Below are 23,980 nucleotides of genomic sequence, written 5' to 3'. Positions count from 1 at the left end.
CTTTATTTCCATTGCAAATACTAGAGGATTGTTCCTGAGATAATCTGTCCCAGGATGATACAATTCCCTTCATTTTCTCAGGACAACTCCCATTATCAGCCCGATGCAACTCTCCTATTTTTAACCCCCTTGCTTTACTTTCTGAAGAGCTATGCCTGCCACAGATAGCCACAGCTTCCAGTGCAAAAACACAGGGGGTGGGGATCAGTAGGGATTGTGATCATTCAGAAGCGAGTGGCTAATTTTGAGAGTCCTAGTTCTATTTTTTGGGAAGAGTAATGTCTGCCACAGTGAACCGTAGCTTCCAGTGCAAATACTGAGTGACCCAGATGCCAGCTCTGCCCTTATATCTACCCAGGAAATACAATCACAGGACCCAATGGCGTCAACTACACTATCTCTGGCTCTTACAGCTGCTCCTCCTCCAATGTGATATATGCCCTTATGTGCCAAAAATGTCCATCTGCTCCGTACATTGGACAAACCAGCCAACCTCTGCACAAAAGAATAAATGAACACAAATCTGACATTAAAAATGGCAACATCCAGAAACCAGTGGGAGAACACTTCAGTCTACCAGGACATTCCATCAAGGACTTAAAGGTCACTGTAGTTCAACAGAAACATTTCAAAAACAGAATCCAATGGGAAGCTGCTGAATTGGAATTCATATGTAAATTTGATTCAGTCAGGCTTGGATTGAATAGAGATTATGAATGATTATCTCATTATCAGAAGTAACTGATTTCATTATCAGAAGCCAACTGATCCCATTATCAGAAGCTACTGATTGTATCTAGTTACCCCTCCCCTCTCCACCTATATATCTGACCAGTTTCTTCGTACCCTCCATGCATCTGATGAAGAGAACTGTGATTCTCGAACGCTTATGCTACAGTAAAGTTAGTTAGTCTTAAAGGTGCTACTGGACTCTTTTTGATTTTGCTACTACATACTAACACGGCTAACTACTCTGGAATAGTAAGTAAGTGTGTGTGCAGGTGGGTGGATGGGGAGATCTGGAGAAAACCTGGGCTGGGATGTTAACGCTCACTCAGAGTGGTTTACAAAGTTATTATTATCCACACAACCATATTATCCTATTATCCTCCTCCTCTTTTCTGTGAAAAGAGATGGTGGAACTCAGGGCCAAGCTACAAGTGATGAATGACACTTGAACGGCAAGTGGATCGAGTGGAGAGCAAGTGGAGGGCAAGTGAACAGGGAGGAATACCTTGCCGTTCAAGTGTCATTCGTCCCTTGTAGTTTGGCCCTAATTGATGGAACTCAGGACTTCACAATGATGTCACTGGGTCAGCTGGAACAAGGGAAGTTTTAAAAAGTTTAAATTGCCCTTGGTGAAAATGGTCACATGGCCGGTGGCCCCACCCCCTGATTTCCAGACAGAGAGGAGTTTAGATTGCCCTCTGCGCTGCTGGAGCGGTGTGGAGGGCAATCTAAACTCCACTTTGTCTGGAGATCAGGGGGTGGGGCCACCGGCCATGTGACCATTTTCAAGAATTGTTGGAAGTCCATTCCACCATGTTCCAGCTGAAAAAAAGCCCTGCTCACAACAATCACTCTTTGAGGTACGTGGGGCTGAGAGAGCTCTGAGAAGCTGTGATTGACCCAAGGTCATCCAGCTTGCTTCAAGTGGAGGAGTGGGGAATCAAACTTGGCTCTCCAAATTAGAGTCCTGCCATTTTTAACCACCAAACTGGCACCAAACTGTGGTCAGGTTGTTCCATTTTCCATTCAAATTTGGCACTGCAACTCCCATGGCCATCCTGAACTGGAAGACCAGTTTTGATACTCCTGGCTTCATTTTCTGAGAAGTGATGTGTGCCACAGAAAGAAATATGAACAGATACTTTTATTTATATAGACTGGACATATAATTACAGTAAACATGGCCAATCTTCTGAGTACTATGATCCCCTGTCTACCTCCCCCCCCCAAATTTAAAAATAAACTATCATCTTTATGGCTTTATACCAGGTACACAACAAGTACGAGAATAAAATATGACCACCAGAAAGAGAAACATGCTCCAAAAAAACGGAAACAAAATTGCACAAATAAATTGGATGGATTTAAAATGTAAACAGCTGGCAGCTATCTACTTCAGAACACATGGATTCTTAAAACTAAGACAGAAAACAAGTGAATAATATAACTCTTCCAGAGATCAGTTGTCTCATTGAAGAGGATGGAGAGGTGCAAGTCTTTCATTAGGATAGCAGTGAAAAGAAATTGGAAGCATTCTTTAGTTTCTTTAGTCTGTTGCTAGTAGATCGCTGGCCTTGCTATTTCATCAGGAGTTGGGAAAGAAAATGAAGCAAGAGGATAATGCAAATCAGTCTTCTTATTACGATGTTGATGGAAGAAAGTGAAGGATGGTGGAGTCGGACTCCTTTAGTCAACGGATCAGTCATTATTTGAAGATTATTGGTTTTGCTATTTCACCTGGAATGGAGAAAAGAGATTAATTAGTGTTGCTCTAGGAAAAGTGTTATAGAACTTCCTTTGCAATCTCTCTGCTATCCAATTCACCATCATAATTTTGTGAGGAAAGAAAGATGCTCGAATGTCATGAGAAATCTTTCATAATTTATGAATGTGGGATTAGGAGGTCAATGCAGTGTGTTGAATGGGCTAACTTCTGTCCTATATATACATCTGGATATACATCCCTTGTTGACATAGACTTCTCAATATATTGCCCAACCTTGATGTAGCACATCATATGATGACCACTGGCACCAAATGTAACCTTAGCTCTCCTCTTGCTCTATTATCTCCCTTTTAAAAATGAATGGCTTTTGGATCACAATGTGTAGTATACAGTAACACGCTTTCAAATGCTTTCTTTGGTAGCCATTTACTTTACCTTGATGACAGTCACGGTGGCACTGTAGAAGAGGCTCACAAGGAAAAGGACGATGAAAGTGGAAAGAGTTGACGAGATGTTTAGGAGTCCTTCATCATCATCAGTGACTACAATCCCATCAAGGTAAGCTTGGGACGATAAACAGAAATCAGTTTCTTTCAGAGTTCAGAAAGAAAAGGAAAGGTCTCAGAGTAGTTGACAAAGAAAACAGTGGAAGGTATCATAGCAACTGCAAAGGCAAGGAAAGACCAGGAAATGGGAAAGATATACTTTGATAGGCAACAGTTGAGAGCCAGTTTTGTGTAGTGGTTAAGAGCGGCAGGACTCTATTCTGGAGAGCCAGGTTTGATTTCCCACTCCTCTCTTTGAAGCCAGCAGAGTGACTTTGAGTCACTCACAGCTTTATTAGAGCTCTCTCAGCCCCACCCTCCTCACAGGTTGATTGTTGTTGGATAATAATAACATACTTTGTAAACTGCTCTGAGTGTGGCATTAAGTTGTCCTGAAAGGCAGGATGTAAATCGGATATTATTATTATTATTATTATTAACATTTTTTTTAATTTGACAGGTAACAGCCAACTTTTGATGATGCCATGCGATAAATAGAATTAGAAAAAGAGTCAAGGTGAATAGGAGAACTGCATTTTTGAACCCTTGGGACAGTTGCAAATGGTGGCTGTTCTCTGTCTTGATGAAAGTAGAAGAAAAAATGTCTGCCTTAGACAGAAGTTATTTCTGACCAAGCAATGAATTGTTTCTTGACGTGTTGGTAAGAGACCCCACAATTCTGCGACTGTAGTAAAGGAAATTATTAAGATTTCAATATATTACAGGGAACTAAAGTAAGAAGGAGCAAAATGCTGCATTGAGCTGCAAGAATATGCTAAAATTGTGGAATATTCAGTGCCCTAAACTTTGCTTGTTTGGGCAGCGTGATGGTGGACTGGGGCATATCTGACAGGCGAGGGACCCATGAGTTGAGCTCATGAATGAGGTGCAGATTCTTTTTGAGTTTTTTATGGTGGAGTCTGTCTCTTGAAGGGGTTCTAAGATGTTTCTCCATTCACCATTTTGTACCAATAACCATGTGGAACCCTTAGAAACTTGACAACAGTTGGAGATCTGACTCAGATAATGCTGTCGAATTTGTAAAGAATGAACTTCTGGCCAAGATGTTTTAGATTCTTTCAACTTGTCATAACGGACCATAGCAATTCAGATGGCAATAGCTTGCTACAATTTTGAGGGGCAGTAAGGTGTTATGGATACATCTGAGGGCGAAACTATGTAATATTGGGGATCCATATCGGTCCCCTGACATATTTAACATCAAGGAACCTCTGCAGAGTGCAGGGGAGCATGGGTGAGTTCATGATGTGGTAGTGTTAAATTTTACTTCCTTAGAACTGTAGCCCTAGTCTAAAGCACACCCTCCCGTTGTTATATTTGCAGCTAAATTACAGAACTAGAGTTCTAGTTACAGGTCCATAATATGTATAGTAATCAGAGAAGTCATTGCATGGGTTCTCCTATTTATTTTATTTTACTTAATTTATAATCCTCTTTTTCCCCCAATGGGGATCCAAAGAGGCTTACATCGTTCTCGTCTCTTCCTTTTTATCCTCATAGCGACTTTGTGAGGTAGGTAAAGGAGCGTGTGTGTCTGGCCCAAGGTCACCCAGCAAGCTTCCACGGCAGAGTTGGGATTTGAACCTGGGTCTCCCATATCCTAGTCTAACCACTGCACCACACTTTCAATTGTGATTTTCAATTGGAATTTTCTAGAAAAATGGAATCATAAGGTGAATGTTTATCCTCGGGAGGTTATTTTTAACCTATTCTTTATCACTTTCAACGTGTGTGTGAATATATGTATGTAGGATGGAGGGAGGAAGGGAGACATAATGGTGAGCAGATGGATTGGCTTAGGTAGGGTTTTGGGAGAGGATTCAGTATATTTACTCTACCTTCCATAGTTTGCTTTTAACAGAAAAGAAATGGAGAATGGTGCTGAGTTTGGAAGGGCCTTTTCCTTAATGGAATTATTACCATATGGCTATGGCTATGGTAAAGAAAGTTTTGGCTAAGCATCTGTCAGGGATAGAGTATTTGGGCTTACAATATTAAGGCAGATTGGGAGAGAGAGAACAGGAAGGGATGAGCGAGTGCCTGGCTCTCATGGCCCTTTCTTATATGCCCAGGGTGATTGCCACTTTGGGGTCTGGATGGAATTTTCCTCCAGGCCACATTGGCCAGGATCTTAAGGTTTTTTGCCTTCCTCTGGGCAGCAGTCACTGGGGAAGTGAGGGTTGAAGGTAGCTGTGAATTTCTTGCATTGTATAGGGGCTGGACTAGATAACCCTTAGTATCCCTTCTGGCTCTATGTTTCTATATGGCCAATGAGAAGAGAGGATGCAAACATTTGCTTGAGTCTGTGTGTCTTAACAGCTTCAGCAACTGATCATTATTTTTCTTCAGTGATATGGATAATCCTCCCTCTATGACAGTGATTCTTAAGGGGGGGCTATCGAAAAATATTGTGGGCCGTTCAAAACTTTGAGGAGGTCAAATGGAGAGCTTTAGGCATCTTGGGATTTTATGCAGCTGCTTCTCTGATCTTGTAATTGCTTGCGACATTGTGCTAGGAAAGAAACTCAGATCCCAGATTTCTCCTGCAGAAAAGTGGTACATGGCAAGTAGGAGCAATCCTAATTAGAGATGGGTATGAATTGGGAAAAAACTGAAACATGTGGTTCGTCAAATTTAACGAACCACAAACTTTCACGAACCTGCCCCTGGTTCGTGAACCTGTTTGTTGGTTTGTGAAAACATCACATCTGGGTCAGAAAACCATCACTTCCAGGCCAGCAGAAGGTCACTTCCGGGTCAGCAGAAGGTCTGCAAGAAGTCCATCCCCTGTTGCCTAGGAAACTGATTGATTGGCACCAGGCTACCTGCAGTGATGAACCAAAAAACAAACCAAACAAACCAGCCTAAAGGTTCGTGGCGGTTTGTCAGAAATGGGATCTGACGAACTGTGGTTTGCGAACCATGAACTGGCCTGGTTCATGCTTAATTTTGGTTCATATTTCGGTTCGTGCGCATCTCTGATCCTAACATTCAGAAAATGGATGATGGCTTTCAGACATAAAGTTCAAATTGAATATATGCCAGAGAATTGTGTATCCTGTGCGTTTGTTGTCAGTATACATGTATAAAGAAAGTTGCCTTATCCGGAGTGATGTTTTAATGCCCTCTTTTTAAAATGTATTTACTTGTTAAGTGCATATCCAACACTTCAGATCCTCCCAGATTTTCCTCATGGTTGAGCCCTTCCACAAAGCTCTCTGTCTGGCTACAGTTGGCCCACTTCCTTTAGCTGGTGGCTGCAGTGTTATGCTCTGCTGGAGAAGGCGAGGGTCTTTTATTCTGTCCACCTTCCATTAGAAAGGCAAGGCTATTCGTTTTAGGAGCACATTTTTCATTACATTTAATAGACTATTATTTGGGGGGAAAGTTGGACAGCTATTTAGTTCTTATCTTTTAACATTTTAACGACCCTTTTCTGTGTGTCAGGTTACTTCATAGGACATCTTGAGTTGGCAATGTGGTTATGTGGGAGGGGGAAGGTCGCATTTAAATACTGTAATAAAGTCATAAAGTCATTTGGGGTGGGGCATTAAATGATAATGAGCCTGATTGTGGGGACGGTGGGCTAAAAATCAAATAAATAAATAAAATAAAATAAATGTTATGAATTTAGAGAGGGGGCAGTTATATATTAAACATTAAGAACCACTGATCCAGACCTAATGATTAGAATGCAATTTGCATGTTTAAAATTTCTAGAAATAGTTGAGATGATCCTTCATAGATCAAGATGGGTAGCCATGTGTTGTCTGTCTGTGGCAATAGAAATGAGCCAGAGTTCAGTAGCACCTATAAGTCTAACAAAATTTGTGGTAGGACATGAACTTTCATGAGAAGTAAAGCTGTGATTCATGAAAGCTCACACCCTACCACAAATTTTGTTAGTCTTATAGGTGCTACTTGCCTTTTGCTCTATGAATCTTCACGTTACCCAGCTCTTCCTTCTGTCATTCTTAAAAATCTTCTTATTGAACTATGTGATTTCGGGATAACTTTAATGCTAGATCTGAGTTGGAAAAAGTGTACTGAGATTTGTTTCGTGTCCTGAGAGATTGCAAAGCAGCTACAGACATGTCATCCAGTGTTGCATGGAAGACACTTTGATGGCATCATTGTCATTATAATATTGTTGAATTGTTACTTGACAAATGACAGTTTTGGGCGGTGAGCCTGTGGAAGGTCCTGGTTGTCATGGAACAGCTACTTAGTATTTTGGCATGTCCAAGTTCTATAACGATGGTTGAGGAGGAAGCATGTTTTTTGGTATCTTCAGTCTTCCTTTTAACTGGGAAACAATACTAAGGATAAAATAGATCACCTTGTCCAGGGATACATATGAACTGAAGTGTACAGAAGGGTATTTCATGGCCTCTTCAGACTGGTTCTTTAAGGGCTAAGAGTTTGACATCCAAATACTTTTTGATGATTGTAAATTTATTGCACAACTTTGGGGCCCAAAAATCCAAACGAAGAAATATAAGGAATCAGATTTATCTCAGAAGCAGGGATAGTACCATTTGAAGCTGTAACTATTATGATGTCTATGTGGAATGTGATGAAGTGGTAGAAGAAGTGATGGAAGAGAATGCACAAAAGAAAAGGCCAAAGCCAGGGAAGGAACAGTGAAAAATTAGATGGAACTAGAAAGTTTATATCAGCAGAGTAAACATGTACAGTGTTACGATGGGCTACCACGGAACGTGTGCAAAGTTGCCCAGCAGTTGCGTCTGTTTCCCCAACCCTGTTCCATGTACCCCATCTTCTGAGAATGATGTTTTTGTTGATTGATGGCTTTTTGTTGAGGTGTGGTGTTGTGTTGTCCTGCTTGCATTTTAACATCATTTATCTCTGCTGTGGCTTTTAAAATCAAATAGTTGCTTTTACTGCAGATGCTTTAATAATGTATCAGACTATGCTTCTACCACTGGTTAACGTTGTTATTAGGGTTTGTTTTAAAAAAATTTAGTATTTAATTTAGAATGTTTTTTTATTGTTTTCAAACAAATAGTAGTTTTGTAAGCCATCTCAGGACCTACTGGTGAAGAGCGAGGTGTATGCATGCCTTAGAGAGATAAAAAACCAAAATAATGTTTTAGCATCCTTTGAAAATCCAGGAAGTTGATGTCAGCAAGATTTGCAAAGGAGCTTTATTTCCCTCTGAATTCCAGATGGATGTCTCATTCCATACTTCTGCAACTAAAAAGCAGTGTCAACCCACATAGCAATCCAGATTTTCTCCTTTTAGTTTGAAAAACATAGTTTATTGCAAACTGTTATCCTTCTTCAAAAAGATGAAGCCAACCAGTGACTTAACAATCATTTGATATGTTCAGCATCTTCCTCTTTTCCATCTACTAGCTATAAAGATCTAATAATCAAACAAGAAGAGACACAACAAGAGAAAGATGCTGGTGAAAATAAGAGGGCGAAGAGAGAACAACAGAAATAGTGACAATGGTTAGTAGCAACTGGTGGTAGTGTCGGAGAGCACGAGGGAGACATTGACAAGGGTGGGTTTACCCGTGTGCTTGTCTATGGTCTTCTGAATTGTCTGAAGGGGAAGTGCTTCGTGTCCCACCACGCAAGTGTAAGTGGCTCCATAACTCCAATCCTGCTCCTTGACGTTCAATGTGCTGTAGGTGAAGTACCGCTCGGGGGTCTTGGATTCCTGTATGGGATGGCTGGTGATGTACTCTGAATCTCCCACGGGCTCTTCATTCCGGAGCCATGTCACAAAGAAGTCACTGGGGTAGAAACCTTTCAGCAGGCAAGTGAGGGTGGCTGTTTCCTGCAATTTCAGTTGTTCTGAGGGAGGGGGGAAGACATAGACCTCGGGAGCTCTGGGAGTGCCACCTGGATGGTGAAAAGAAGCAAGAATTAGTCTGCAAACTGGACTAAATTAGAACTTTAAAGGAGAAAAAGAAGATTCAGTGGACATTTTGTGTTTGTTCTGTAAAATGCCAGGCCAAGACACTTAATGAACCAGATGATGAGCTAGACAGAAGGTGCGCCAGGCATATCATCTGGATGGTGGAAAGAAACAAAAAAGTATGTGTTGGGGGGGAAGGAAGAAGAGGAAGAGTAGCAATTGCATATTCCTTGATCTTTGACCAAATTCTTACCCATAGCTAGACCTCAGCAAATCTCTAACCACTAGCATATTTTGAGAATGAGGTAGGACATAAAGCCACACAGTGAAGCCCCTATAGTTGGTGAATTTCGTATTACAAACTGGCAAAGCAACACAATTAACCAAATCATAGTTTTGATATCATGGTCTTCTAGAAAATAACTTTCATTGGATAACTTGATGATTTCGCTGTCCCTAGGAGACCTATCACAGAGTCAGTTTGAACTATTATTGTCATTGGTGCTTATATTGTTTGATGTCTAGACTGGTAATTTAAAGGGTGGAAGGTGGTCAGGTAAGAGCAATGTTGGAAGGAGACAGGCCCAAATGCAACTCGTTCCTTTCTAAGGTGTGCAGCTGCCCACCATCTTCTCATTGGTGTTCATATGAGCGAGTGTGAGAGAGAGAGAATACAAGTGGGAGTTTAATCATTTGCTGCCTGTTTGAGAATGCCAGTAATCTTGAAGACCGTTCATGGCTGATGGGGTGCCTTTAGTTTGGCAATTCATGAATTGTGCAGGCTTATCTGATAAAGCCCTAAATGGCTTGTGACCCAGGTGCCTGTATGACTGCTGTCTATATATGAACCTGCCTGCCACTGAGGTAATCTTTGGAGTGCTTCTTCCTTCTGAAGAAAGGTTGCTAGTGATTAAATCTGGCAAGATTTTTTGGGCAACATTCAATATATGGAATTTTCTTCTCAGTGAAACTCAAATTGCGCCAAGTTTATTTTATTTTTAGATTCCAACAAGAGGCCTTTCTTGTTTACAGGCATTTGTTGACTAGTTTGTTCTACTGCTACTTACTGGTGCTTTGTTATTTTGATTGTTCTATTTATTATTTATGATGTTGTATGTATTGTTTCAGTTCTCACTCTCTGAAAGTGTTCTGAGGTGCCCTGAAGGCCTTTGTGGGTAGAAAAGTTTTAAAAGAAAGCAAATGAATGATGATTCGGTGGACATTTTGGAACCATTCTGCCCACTCCAGACCAGAGTATGCTGATGACCTGATGAAGCCAATATACACTCTGGGCGGCATCATCTTTTTTTAAAGCTGTAAAATTTATACCTACCCTTAGGCTTCGTCAGAGTTTTTATTTCAGTTGTGGGAAGAAGAGGAAGAGTTACTTTGCACTCAAAGGTCTCTCCACTGTCCCATTCTTCTACGCACACAGATGCCGTTGCGTCTACAAATACCAGCTCATTGTTTTCTTGCTCCTGTTTCTCTCCCTTGGTTGTCTTCAGCTCTTTGTTGTCAGATTTTCTTGTCCAGATGACATCCAGGACTTTGAGATCCTGATCATAGGGAATGTTGGAAATCCTGCAGGTCAACTTGGCTGACTTGGTTAGGTAAATATCGGTAAAGGATGGCGGGATGGTCTCCACATGGACTTGTGCATCGGAACAAGGGCCTGAGAAGCACCAAAGAGAAAGAGGATGTTCAGTTTCATAGTAAATGAGACCATGGCATGTGTAATATGTGGTGAACTGCACGTGTTCCTATTCCTGAAATTATTTTAGAAATGTTTCCAGTTAAATGGGAAATTTGGAGGATTGGAATTCAGGATAGCAAATTTGTGAAACAGCCAACGAATGGAGATGGGAAATATGCTTCAACTAGGTTGCTGTGGTATAAGTCATCAGATTACATTCTAGATACTACTGTTGTGAGATTTCAGTTTTTGACAAGAGTTCCTTTGTGTACGAATACTCCTGAATTCAAGAACCAGTTTGGTGTAGTGGTTATGAGTGCAGGACTCTAATCTGGAGAACCGAGTTTGATTCCCCACTCCTCCACTTGAAGCCAGCTGGGTGACCTTGGGTCAGCCACAGCTCTGTCAGAGCTCTCTCAGCCCCACCCACCTCACAGGGTGATATTGTTGTGAGGATAATAATCACATACTTTGTAAACCGCTTTGCGTGGGCATTAAGTTGTCTGAAGGGTGGTATATGAATCAAATGTTGTTGTTGTTGTTGTTATTATTATGCATTTCAGACCCCTGATATTTTAAATCAAAACATGAAATGTTAAATATCTAAGTAACTATTTCAGATATCATACTTAACAGCTAACTGTTCTAGGAAACCTTTCAGTTCCGCTTCATGAGGGCATGAAAAGATATATCAGCCTAGCTTTAGAATAATTTGCTAGGGTACATGCTATTCAGATGTAGTTAGATAGGACAGAACTTACCAGAATCACAAGTCAAGGGCTTGCTAATGTTCTTAATGTCACTGAACTCCTCATTGTGCACTTCGCAGGAGTATGGCTTGCCAGTCATCCAGTCCCTCTTATCGACTGTGAGCTCACTGACGATGCTGTAGCCGCTAGGACCCACTGCGACTGGTCCAGTGGTGGTGAAGCCAGAGTCCAGCACATGCCCATTCTTCCGCCACTGGACTGTGGTGCTCGGTGTGTGCAAATTAACAGCAATGCAGACGAGGGTGGCATTTCCGTCAGGATTCTCAAAATCTTCTAGGCGTGGTGCATGGATGTTCAGCTCAGGTTTAAGACAGGAAGCTTAAAGAATAAGGAGAGCAGCAGATTTATTACAGGTGGATCTTATTGTAGCATTTGGAACTATAATTATGTGGAGAGATTTGGAATTCCTTGCTATCAAACCCATTCATCTGTCTTCTAAGAGATTTTTCTCTCTGATCTTTTCTGTAGAAACATTAACAGGAATTTGTGGGATCTAGGCTTTCATTTGAAGGCTCCTAGGACAGAGAGGCTTCCAGACAGACTTAGAGAACAATCCTAGATAGGTCTACTCAGAAGAGAGTCCCATGTTATTCAGTGGGGCTTACTCCCAGGAAAGTGTCCTTAGGATTGCAGCCTTAATTCCCTTGTTTCTTTCTCTGACTCTCTTTATTTAAGAAACTAGTAATTGTATATTAAAATAAATCTTAGGTCTGAGTTGGACTTTGGGAATTATTCATTGTGTTAAGAAAGAGTGATGTAGCAATTTAGGAACTAACTAGTTATTACAGAGTTGGATGGAATGTGTAAGTATTAATTCTTGATGGAAGCCTTGCCTATCCAACTTTATGCCATAATTCTCTGTTAAAAACATTGCAAACTGACTTGTGGTTTCAAGGCAGAAGAGTGGGATATATTTAATATAATAATGACAAAAATAATAAATCAGTTAATGAGGATTGCTGTTGCGGCAGCCTTAGAAACTATTTTCTGAAATTGTTTCCTAGAGTTGTGGTTCATTTGTGTATGGATGCTGCTGGCTGAACAAGAGAAACCAAATAAGTTCACTTACTTTGACGAGTGACTCGTGCCAATGTGGTTCCAACGGTGTTATTAGCCTTGCAAAAGAATGGCTCAAAATTCCGCCAGTCATTGACAGAGACAGACACCTGCGAGCTTAAGGTGAAAGTCCCATTAGGGTTGAAAACAGAAGGGAATTGCTTAATATAATTTGCATTGATGCTGACATTGTTCAGGTCGTCCCAGGTGAAACTGTCCACGGGAGGCACGACATCCTTGGCTAAGCACCCGATGGTGATGCGTCCGTTGCTTGGGAGTCTCTCAGAGGGTAAAATGAGGGGGAAAAGAGAAGGGGCACTTGGAGAAACTGCAAGAGAAGGAAAAAAATAAGCATGGAGAGTTTTTAGAAGTGTTATCTGTTCAGCCATAATTGTTTAATCAAAAGAAAGCAAACCCCTTCTTTGTTGCAAAAGGAAAACTATTATTATTATTATTATTATTATTATTATTATTATTATTATTTACATTTCTAGTTAACAAGTGGGCACTACATAGCCCCATGCTATGTGGGAGGCCGGTGGGAGGCTCGGTAAGGATCTAATACTGGCCTTGACCATACCCCTGGCGGAACATCTTACAGGCCCGTCGAAATGATATAAGATCCTCACAGGCCTGGGTGTCCTCAGACAGAGAGTTCCACCAGGTTGGAGCCAGGACCAAAAAGGCCCTGGCTCTGGTTGAGGGCAACTGTGCCTCCCTGGGACCAGGGACCATCAGCAGATGTTTTCCAGCTGATCGAAGCGTTCTCCGGGGTCTATATAGGGAGAGGCGTCCACCGTCCACAACTTTTTTTTCTCTGAGGTGGATTAAGTTGCTGTTGACTGATCAAATTAGACTGTCTGATATTTTAGATCTTGGTGCTTTCTCATGTTACTTTTGGCTGGAAGGTGGGTCCAGCCATTGTTGAAATGCTCAGATCTGGGTCCATAGCGGAATGAAAGTTCAGAGAGGAGACCTTCCTGTGAGACTTTGGGAACCAATAGTCAGCTGGGCTGAGGAAAAGTTGGTAGTTTGAGGGAAGTTGGCCATAGAGAAGCTTGTAAGAGACCAGAAGTGTGTATGTGTGTTGGGGTGTGTGTGTGTGTGTATGCCCCTAAACAGAAATGTGGGCAGGTGGAGTCATAATTTCTCCACAAGTTTTTCACAGCTCGTGGAGGAGTGTCAATCTTCATGACAGTTGAGTCATTTTCTACTGAGCTCTTCTGAAACCTGGGCTGAACTCAGGGTTGTACCCATCCTTTGCTGAACACTGGGCATCCACAAGGCTCAGAGAAGAAAACTCTTCCTAAAGCTACTCCTAAACTAATGGATCTAATTTGCAGCCTCCACCTAGCCTGAGGTTAATGTTTAGCTAGCTGGATCAAGATGGGTAGCCATGTTAGTCTGTCTGTAGCAGTAGAAAAGAGCAAGAGTCCAGTAGCACCTATAAGATTAACAGAATTTGTGGTAGGGTATGAGTTTTCGTGAGTCACAGCTCTGAAGAAGTGAGCTTTAACTCAAGGAAACTCATATCCTACCACAAATTTTGTTAGTCTTACATATGCTCTTCTTTAGCCAGCTGATAATTGGCTTTTAGGTGAGGAGACCTCAGTTGTTGCCTGAGCTTTCCCAAGGTCTGCAAAGAAATGAGAGGACTGCAGGACTGTGGAGCCACAGGGAGTTCTCACTTAACTGTCCAATCCTTCCCGCAAAATTTTAATGTGTTTTGTTTTTAAGCAGAGGAATATTTTTTATTGAAAAAGAACTGTTGACATGTTATTTCCCCCTCTCTGAAGTAAGTTTAGGTGGGTAGCCATGTTGGTCTGCAGTAGAACATTTAGAATTTGAGTCCTGTGGCACCACAGAGACCAACAAGATTTTCAGGGTGTGAGCTTTTGAGAGTCAGAGCTCCCTTTTTCAGACTTACGTTGAAGACTTGTGACTGAAGAAGGGAGCTTTGAGTCTCAAAGGCTTATACTTTGAAAATTTTCTTGGTCTCTAAGGAGCCCCTGTACTCAAATCCTGCTGTTCTCTGAAGTAAGGTTGCCAACTAGCCAGGGGAAAAAAGCTTAGTCCCTTCAATAGAGATTTCATATGCAGAAATCTGCCGCTGAAGCCTTTTGTGGCATAGAGCTAAAAAATAACACTTGATAATTGCCTCACATCAAATTGATATTAAAGGAACTGCTTCAAATTACACCCACTTGATCTGCTCAGTTTTGTCCTAAGATTCTCCCTGACTGAAGAAGGCATTTTCAAGTCTACTCTCATTTTTATTATGTGGAAGTTTTCCTTTAAAAAGCCCTCCTTTGGCTAATATTACTGAGGAGATCAGAAGGGCCCTAAAGGGGGCATGTTATTTATTTAAGGAAGGCATTTACTGTGAGTGGCTTCTGTCTCTATTTTTATATGGAACAGAGCTATCAGGAATGGAGACGTATGGATGACATTTTTTTAACAAATCTCTTATGGATGACATTTTTTTTTAAAAAAACCACTGCTTTATTTTTGAAGTCTCCAGTTTGTAGCCCTTACTTAACCAGGAAGGGTTTCAGATCTTGAGAAGCTAGCTGGGACGTGGGGTGCACTAGTGTCTCTCTGGCACCTCCTTTGCTTTTTCTGTAGCCCACCATTCACTGGGAACCATGAAAGCCTTTCCGATTGTAGTGCTTTAAATTTATTCTAGATACAGCAGCAGACAGCTGAGCAGCCAGAGTAAAGCAGAGTACTTAGCTGGAGAACAATCGGATGCTTCCCTGTTGAGCTGTAGGTCTCAGAATTATCGGACAATCAACTAGATGGCCATGTGACAGCAATGCTGATTCTGTGAACCTGGGCAGATCATGAGGGGGAGGGCAGGAAGGGTTACACCAGTGCTTAGTTCTTGTGGAACCTTCATACATGCCCAAGGTAATGCCAATCGTCATCTTGGGGTCAGGTAGTAATTTTCCCCAGACCAGTTTGGCTAGGGATCCTGGGGGTGTTTTGCCATTTTCTGGGCATGGAGCAGGGGTCACTGGGGGTTTGGGGGGGGGAGGTAGTTGTGAATTTCCTGCATTACGCAGGAAGGCTGGACTAGATGACCCTGGAGGTCCCTTCCAACCCTATGATTCTAAGATTCTTTCAGATTCATAGAATTAGGTGGTAGCCGTGTTTGTCTGCAGTAGAAGAACAAGGTTGAAGTCCAGTAGCACCTTAAAGACCAATAACAGTGTAATCCTAAGCAGAGTTGTGCGAGTCTATGCCCATTGAAATCAGTGGGTTTAGACTGGAGTAACTCTGCTTAGGATTGCACTGTAAGGGTACCAGGATATAACCTTACGAGAGTGAAACTCCCTTCTGACAAATGGTATCTAATGAGGGGAGCTTCTACTCTGACTGCTTATACCCTGGGAATCTTGTTAGCTTTTAAGGTGCCACCGGACTCCAACATAGATCAGTAGCACTTACAGGTGGGATGGGTCTCACTGAAGCTCAGTTTAGTTGGGTGCTATCATTCTTCCAGAAAAAGGTACTTGTTTTGGGAAGGCCAGGGTCTCCTTTGCAGCCTTCTTTCACTAAGAAGAATTTTGTGAATCCAACAAAACATGAGCTTCAGGAAAGGATTGGCCCCCAACCCTCCAGAAGGCTGCCACTCAACTGACAGACAGGCAAGGCTCCTAGGTCAACAGCAGCTTCAGAGAAGGATCAAGTCCTCCCCACAAATTTGCAGAACAACACTGAGCTGCAGTGCATGCAGTCCCCCTAGTTAAGCCCATGGAACGCACAGGGCTCCCTCGAGCCTCTCTAGCATGGTTCTCAAATGGGACTTGTGCTGGATGGAGGTGACTGAAAGCCAGTATTCAGCTGGGATATATGCACAGCTGTGAGGCTCCAGCTTTGGGAATGCAGGCTGTGGGGAAGCAACTAGGATCTTCATAGTCTTTCTGACATCTGTCATTTTGCTGGGCGAGTCCTGCATAATTCCCTACTGATCTGCCACCTGGGAAAGCAGGTGGTATAATGGGCTTTTCTAGCATTCAGCATGGGGAAGTTAAAAGGGTGCTGGGTGCTTCCCCCATAATTCTCAAAGCCACAGCTGGAACAAGGATCCAAGGGTTCCCCAGTTGAGCAGTTGGCTTCAGAATACAGAAGAGGTTGGACAGGTGCTTCCCTTTCCATTCTAAAATCCATAGTGCAACAGGTAACTATCCATCACTTTCACAACTGAGCACCAATCTTTCCAGAGAGTAGGTTTGCTCCCTTGCACCCCTGATATAACTATCTTAAAATTAAAATTGCTAGCTAGGAAGGCTTCCAGGACTCCTAGGTGACCACCCTGTTCTTCTCAGAAGTTGGATGCTCTCCCCATGTTTTCCAAGCCCTAGCTCAGCTAGGAGCTAATTAGTCTGAAGCTAAGCTCAGCTTTCAGAGGGATGGAGGCTCTCAAACCCGCTAGAGATTTGGTGCTTGGATTTTTCCCAGGTAAGCACTACACATCCCTGCTGCCTTAGCTATAAAGATCTGAGGAGGCTACAACTCATTTAGCTCAGCAGCGGGTTGCCCACAGGCTGAGGGGAATGTTAGCTTTGGCAGCTTGCTGCCTTCCCTGCTGAGTATGGGTCTTCAAAGAGGGTAGCTAGGTTCCACTCACAAGCTATAGCAAAACAGGGAGCCACTCTGTTCTTCCCCAGCTGAGCCATGGGCTTCAAGGTGACCCTGGGTGCTCTTCCTACTTCAGCTACAGCTGTAGTTGATCTGAAAAGTTCCATGCCTCTCAGGTGACATGCCGCTGGGTTTCCTACGCTGAGCAGTCCCAAAGCTGGAGTTCAGCTTTTCCAGCAGAATAGTGAACAAGATCTTGTGTCCCCTACCCTGCAGTTTTCCAAAAGAAAACTGAGAAAAGAGTGGTGGATACAGGGAGGATGGCCACCCTGCTGCTTAAGTCTTCCGCTGTCTGAGGGCCAAGCTACACATGACGAATGACACTTGAACAGCAAGTGTATTTCTCCCTGTTCACTTGCCCTCCACTCAATCCACTTGCCGTTCAAGTGTCATTCGTCACGTGTAGCTTGGCCCTTAGTTAATCTGGGAGACACAGCTCTCTCAGCTGATATATGATAGGCTTGGCTGGATTCCTCAATCCATCCAGTGCTTGCAGAGGCAAGGGAATAGGACTGCTCTCTGCTGAGTTGCAAGTTTAGGCTGAGGCTAGAGAAGCTGCAGGGCGGTTTTAGCTTCCTTGAAACTCCACTTGAAGCTGTGGCATTACTTTTAGTTGCAGCTCAGCAGGGAGCCATCCAGTTCTCTTCCAGCTCAGTAATGGCCTTCAGGAGAGACCATGTTTGTTTCCCTTGCTTGGACTGGAGCTGCTGTAGATCTGAAAGGCTTGGGTGCATCCCTGCTGACTTCAGGAAAACAGGGATGGATGTGACTAGAATTATAGCACCTAATGCCAAAGTATGTGCTGAATAACGTATCATAAAATTTCCCATTAGGAATCAACAGTGCGGCCAGTTAAATTTTTTGACTGTTAAATAAATTGTTCAGAGAATAGTACTTCAGCATATGGTTAATTTTTTTTAAAAGCTCACTTTCCTCCTAATTATCTTTCAGCTTTTTGCTTCTTGCTCATTTCCCTGAAGTGCTCAGCGAGTCTGAGGGCCAAGCTACAAGTGACAAATGACACTTGAACGGCAAGTGGATTGAATGGAGGGCAAGTGAACAGGGAGAAATACACTTGCCGTTCAAGTGTCATTCGTCACTTGTAGCTTGGCCCTCAGCTGAGCCCTGCATTCCAGGGAAACTGCTTCTAGGGTATCTTGGGGGAAAATGTTGGGGAGTCGAGTTCCCTAACCCTCCAAAATCATTCACAACCCAGGAACAATAAATAAGAGCAAGTTGGCCTATTGATTCAGCATCACCTTAGAAGGCTGGAAATCAGTATGAGAAACCAGAACACAGAAATTCTCGTTCTCGTACCTGCTGGAACCTCTGAATTTAGGATGAGAATTTGGAACACAAATGGAAATAATTTAGTATTAATACTGGTACTACCAGTAATACTAGTACTAGTACTAAAAGTTACTTTTAATACTAATGCTAAATACTAATAATACGCAAGGACATCACCTCACCATTCTCTCCTTTTCTGGGGAAGGAGCTCATCCCAGAAGCCCTTTCCCCTCCACCCTTCTCTTTGTTTCTATCTTTCCAAGGTACAAGAAATACAGAATGAAACCCCATTTTACTCACCTAGCCAAAGGCTGCATCTGTCTGAGGAGAAACCAGGCCTCGGCTGCTGTTGAACCACAGTCTGTGGCTATTCTAATGGGGCCTCCAGAGTTTTCCCCTAATTATGTTTTCAAAAATGGCACTGAAAAAAAAATTACACCTTGCGACATCCTTATTGCTTGCAGGACGGTCTGAATAATTTGACTGAGGTTGTCTGAGGTTTTGGAAGGGGGACACATGAAACTTTTCCCCAGGCTGGACTTCCTCTTTTTCTCCTGTTGTTTTTCTTGTCTTGTTGACTTCATTTCAAAATCCACAAATTCAATTTCTGGCCAAACAACAACAGAGCTTACCAGAGCTTGTAAGGATATGCTTAACCAAACTCCCATCATTTGCTTTATTTATTAGTCTTTTTTAAAAAAATAACAATTAAACATTGTTAAAATGCAGTCACACATGATGTTAGGGAACTAATGCTTCTAGTCCCAAGCACTCCAGAGCCTAATTCAGTACGGTTGCTAGGTTCCCTCCCCTTACCCTCCTGATGGGAGCGGGGGCGGGGGGGACCCAGTGCTTACCTTTTCATCTGACCTCAGTTCCTGGAAGTGATGTAATTGCGCAGGTGTGGGGGTATCCACAAGCTTTGCAGCAGGCCGATTTATGCTCCAAACAGGCCAATTTGGAGCCTAAATCAGCCTGCTGTGAAGTGCGGGAGTGCTCTTGGGGTGGTGCGACAACATCACTTCCTGGGAATGATGTTATCCTGCCGTCTTGGGAGGCCTGTTCCTGCACCTTCCCCCCTGCTGGCCACATAAGTGGTGGTGGGGCATGGACAGTGAAAGTGGGGAATCCTCCGCCCCCACCATGGGAATGGGATCCCTAAATTCAGCCCAGGGACAGTGTATGTTTGGGAGGGGCTTTGGCCTCCTGCACTGCCTTCCCAATCAGGGCCCTTGATTGCCCCATGGTAGGGCTCCGCACGCTGCATTGAGTGCATATGGAACCTGCTTCCACAGTAAAGCAAACGGTCTACCCTTTGGTGGTTTCGGCTCAAGAAAATGGTGTGGGAAGGAAAGCTGAAGCCCCAGCCATCCGCATCATGCTCCTGAGCCAATCTGTGCCCTGGGGCACTTGGGAACATTAATTCCCCCAACACCTTGTGCAATTGCACGTCTGTCACATGAATTGTCTAGTTGGGACTTTACAGCTAAAATGTTTACCTCTCCTATTACAATATGGATTTCTTCAACAGAGGTTAGGCTACCATAGTTCAGCAATATTTTCCTAAACAACTGAAACCTAGATGACTCTTGCTAGAATTTCTTTGCATTAGAAATAAGAATTGAATAAGGAGAAGTTTTTAAATGCTTCTAACAAGCACCTTCTGCTAAATAATAATCTCTTTACCCACCTGGTTCACAGTCACAGTAGCTAAAAGAGATTGCCCTAGCAGGGCTAAAGTATGTGGTATAATGGTAATCTTGAAAGAACTGCCAGGGAAATCTTGAGTGGGTATAGTCTTTGTTTGGATCAGATTCGGGGGCAACAAATACCACTGATTTTTTAAAATTAAAAATTTTCCTAAAAAGAAATTTTCCATTATTGAAGTGGAAGATTTTGTGCCACAAATTAGGTAGCTTTTTGGAGTGGATTTCTTAGGTTGGGAAAATCTCTTCTTCGTGATGAGCCATGGACCCACTCACCACTCTCTGGCTCTATTACTGTTAAAATCACAGTAGTATGGCCAGGAGACATTGGTGAACACTTACATGATTGTGACTATATACATTAAAAACATGGACATTCTGCCACTGAGGGGTGGCTGGCTATTCCTCTTTCTGGACAGCAGCTGACTTCTTTAAACTTGCCAGTTCTTTAGAAAATGTTGAACTTAATGACCAGAAGCCCAACAGGTGCCCTCTTTTCATTTATTGTTGATTATTTTTCAGAGCAAGTATTAAAGTGCAATCCTAAGTAGAGTTACAGCCTTTTAAATACATTGACTTCAGTAGATTTAGAAGGGTATAATTCTGTTTAGGATTACACTGTAAATCTGGCAAGATTGAAATTTGTGGCATGCATTTCCTCCTGATTTTTGTTACTCATGGCACTGTGGCTAAGGTCCGAAGGGACATATTGGTAAGTCATTTTGAGAACAGATGTATCCTGTGTACACAAACAGCTGGGGACAAATGCTTCCACTTTTGGCCAAGGGCTACTGCAGGCGCACAGATGCTGATGGCCATATGTTGCATGCGAAGCTTTGAATAGAAACTCATTTCCTTGTTGTTGGGGAATCAGATTAATGTGGCAAATTAATTGGCAATAACATGTTTGCTTTCTTTTTCATTCAAACTTTCTCAGCATCTGGCAAAAATATTTTTCTGGTTAGTGTTCTATGCATGCTGTGGTCTCTGAAGCAAACAGGGCTTGTGATATTATAAGATCATAAGGTTAGAAGATACCTCCAGGGTCATCTAGTCCAACCCCTTGCACAATGCAGGAAATTCACAATTACCTCCCCCCTCCACACCCCCAGCGACCCCTGCTCCATGCCCAAAAGATGGCAAAAAACCCTCCAAGATCCCTGGCCAAATTGGCCTGGGGAAAATTACTACCTGACCTCAAAGTGATGATTGGCATTACCCTGGGCATGTAAGAAGGTGCCACAAGAACTAAACACTGATGTAACCCTTCCTGCCTTCCCTCTCATGATCTGCTTAGGTTCACAGAATCAGCATTGCTGTCAGATGGCCATCTAGCCTGTGCTTAAAAACCTCCAATGAAGGAGAGCCCACCACCTACCCAAGAAGCCTGTTCCACTGAGGGACCGCTCTAACTGTCAGGAAGTTCTTCCTAATGTTTTGCCGAAAACTCTTTTGATTTAATTTCAACACGTTGGTTCTGGTCCAACTTTCTGGGCCAGTGGAAAACAACTCCATGCCTTCCTCTACATGACAGCCCTTCAAGTACTTGAAGATGGTTATCGTATCACCTCTCAGTTGTCTCCTCTCCAGGCTAAACATACTGAACCCCTTCAATCTTTCTTCATAGGATTTGGTCTCCAGACCCCTCACCATCTTCATTGCTCTCCTCTGGACATGTTCCAGCGTGTCTATATCCTTCTTAAACTGTGGTTCCCAAAACTGAACACAATACTCTAGGTGAGGTCTAAGCAGAGCAGAGTACAGCAATACTATAACTGTACGTGAACTGGACACTATACTTTTGTTGATCCAGCCCAAAATCACATTGGCATTTTTAGCTACCACATCACACTGCTGATTCATGTTCAGTGTATGGTCTACTAAGACCCCTATATGTCCAATTTCAGTAAGAAAATCTGGGACACAGGTCCTTGTTTTGATGGGGGAAAGGATGGCTCTCCTACATTGTTACCTTTGTCCAGAAAACCACTGCCTTCCCATCTCATACATATACAAATATGCTAGCAGAATCCTATGAGCAGGCAAGTGCTTAATACCCCTTGTCCATGGAATCAAAAATAGTGCATTATGAAACACTTCTGGTCTTTAGTGCATGCTATATACAGTCTGTGGGTAATTATTTTGACCTTTCTGTACTGTACTTACTCTTGCCTTGTGGTACACTAGTCTGGAGTGGATGTCAGAAAGTGGCAGGTAAACAGATCTTCAGGACTAGGAAAATGGATCTGCTCTAGTATCCTCCCCCTTGCTCTTTTACTTGTGATATATGCTGAAATCTTAATCTCCTTGTGCCTACACCTAGTCATGGAGGTATGTCCCATTGATAGCATTGTCTTCAACCATGAGCAATAAAATTTGGGGGTGTGTATATGTGAATGTATTATTGATGGGTAACTGAGGTTACCCAATAACATAGTTGAGACTCAAATGCACATCTCCTAATTCTGAATGAGTTCTCTATGCAGAAACTGGTGTGCCTTCAATACAGCTTTTCTTCTAGTTACTCTTCTGAATCATCCCTTGCCTCTCCCCATTCCTTCCCCATATCAATTAGTTTGCTTACTCTTTCCTTTGTAATCTCCCCTCTCACAGTTTAGACTATAAGGCATTCGGGATAGGTGTGAATCTGGGTAAAATGCCAGATGCATTGATGGAACTGTTTGAATGGTAAGGATCATACTAATAATTGGTATGCCTCTTAAAATAGGAGTCTTAAGCAATAACTCACATTGGTTAGGAAGCAAAAAGGCTTTATTGAGCAGTAGAAACTTTATTAAAATGGATTCAGAAGTTAGATAATGGAAATCTATGGGATGCAAGACCATCAAAATGGATGTGAAAGCAGAATAAAAAAGTCAGGCAAACTAAGGGATGTGCCCAACTGGGGCACAGGTTCAGTCAATGCTCTTTGGGACAGTGCAGTAGAAATCAACTGAGGCTCATCCTTTTTGTTTAGTTTATACATAGTTTGTACTCTACTTGTCAAAGGCCAGGGAGGGTAGTAGTCTGCACTGAGGGTGATGAATATTATAAAATGTCTGTGTTATGTAACTGAGTACAGTACAACTAACTATAATGCACAGATGTGCTATATCAGGACAAAGAAACAGAAGAATCTTGGCTATTTGACAGGCACCATGTATCTGTGGATAATCGTAGTTTGAGAAGAAGAGTCATTTTGTGCTATGAGTGTAGGAAAGTCTTGGTTGTTCATTATCAATGATCTTTGATAACCAACCTGTTGACTTGGATCTGGTGATGCGCAAGTGGAAACTTAAAAGGACTTATGAACAGGGTTTTTTTTCAGCGGGAATGCGGTGGAACGGAGTTCTGGAACCTCTTGAAAATGGTCACAAGGTTGGTGGCCCCGCCCCCTGATCTCCAGACAGAGGGGAGTTTAGATTGCCCTCCGTGCCACTCGGCGCGGAGGGCAATCTAAACTCCCCTCTGTCTGGTGATCAGGGGGCGGGGCCACCAACCATGTGACCATTTTCTCTGCGGGCAATTTAAACTTTTAAAAACTCCCCCCTTTTTCCAGCTGCTCCAAAGTGATGTCATTGGCCCTGGGAACATGCCTGCCCTTTGCGCACGCACATGTGGCACCAGGGGCACCACCTCCCGCCAAGAGTTGCCCCCTGTGCTAGCAACCCACTGAGTTCCACCACGTGTTTTCACAGAAAAAAGCCCTGCTTGTGAAGACCTTGTATAACAGCTGTGCTGTTCTCCCTTTATATTATAGTGCCCAGAAATAGGTTGCACAACATTTTGTGCAACTGGAATTATAAATGGGGATACCATAAGTCTGACTTATCTCAAGTGGCCGCTACAGGGCTTGTTTTTTGCATTTCTGCTTGCACAAGAGCTCTAGTGCAAGCAGATTTTTTGCCCT

General features: G+C 42.7%; 1 protein-coding gene across 1 annotated transcript in view; it reads right to left on the bottom strand.

Annotated features, from left to right (window-relative positions):
• Positions 1-1,993: 1,993 nt before the first annotated feature.
• LOC129339980 (uncharacterized) overlaps positions 1,994-23,980 on the bottom strand; it is a 196,399-nt gene continuing 174,412 nt past the window's right edge. Inside the window, exons 16-22 of the mRNA XM_054994533.1 lie at positions 18,665-18,731; positions 12,444-12,758; positions 11,366-11,692; positions 10,245-10,583; positions 8,563-8,895; positions 2,891-3,018; positions 1,994-2,466 (exon numbers count right to left, since the gene is read on the bottom strand). Coding sequence (XP_054850508.1) covers positions 2,458-2,466; positions 2,891-3,018; positions 8,563-8,895; positions 10,245-10,583; positions 11,366-11,692; positions 12,444-12,758; positions 18,665-18,731 — 1,518 coding nt within the window. The 3' untranslated portion in view covers positions 1,994-2,457. The remainder of the gene's footprint in view (positions 2,467-2,890; positions 3,019-8,562; positions 8,896-10,244; positions 10,584-11,365; positions 11,693-12,443; positions 12,759-18,664; positions 18,732-23,980) is intronic.

Source organism: Eublepharis macularius, chromosome 12 (genome assembly GCF_028583425.1).
Source record: "Eublepharis macularius isolate TG4126 chromosome 12, MPM_Emac_v1.0, whole genome shotgun sequence".
Lineage (NCBI taxonomy): Eukaryota > Metazoa > Chordata > Lepidosauria > Squamata > Eublepharidae > Eublepharis > Eublepharis macularius.
This window is presented reverse-complemented; position numbering and strand designations above follow the sequence as displayed.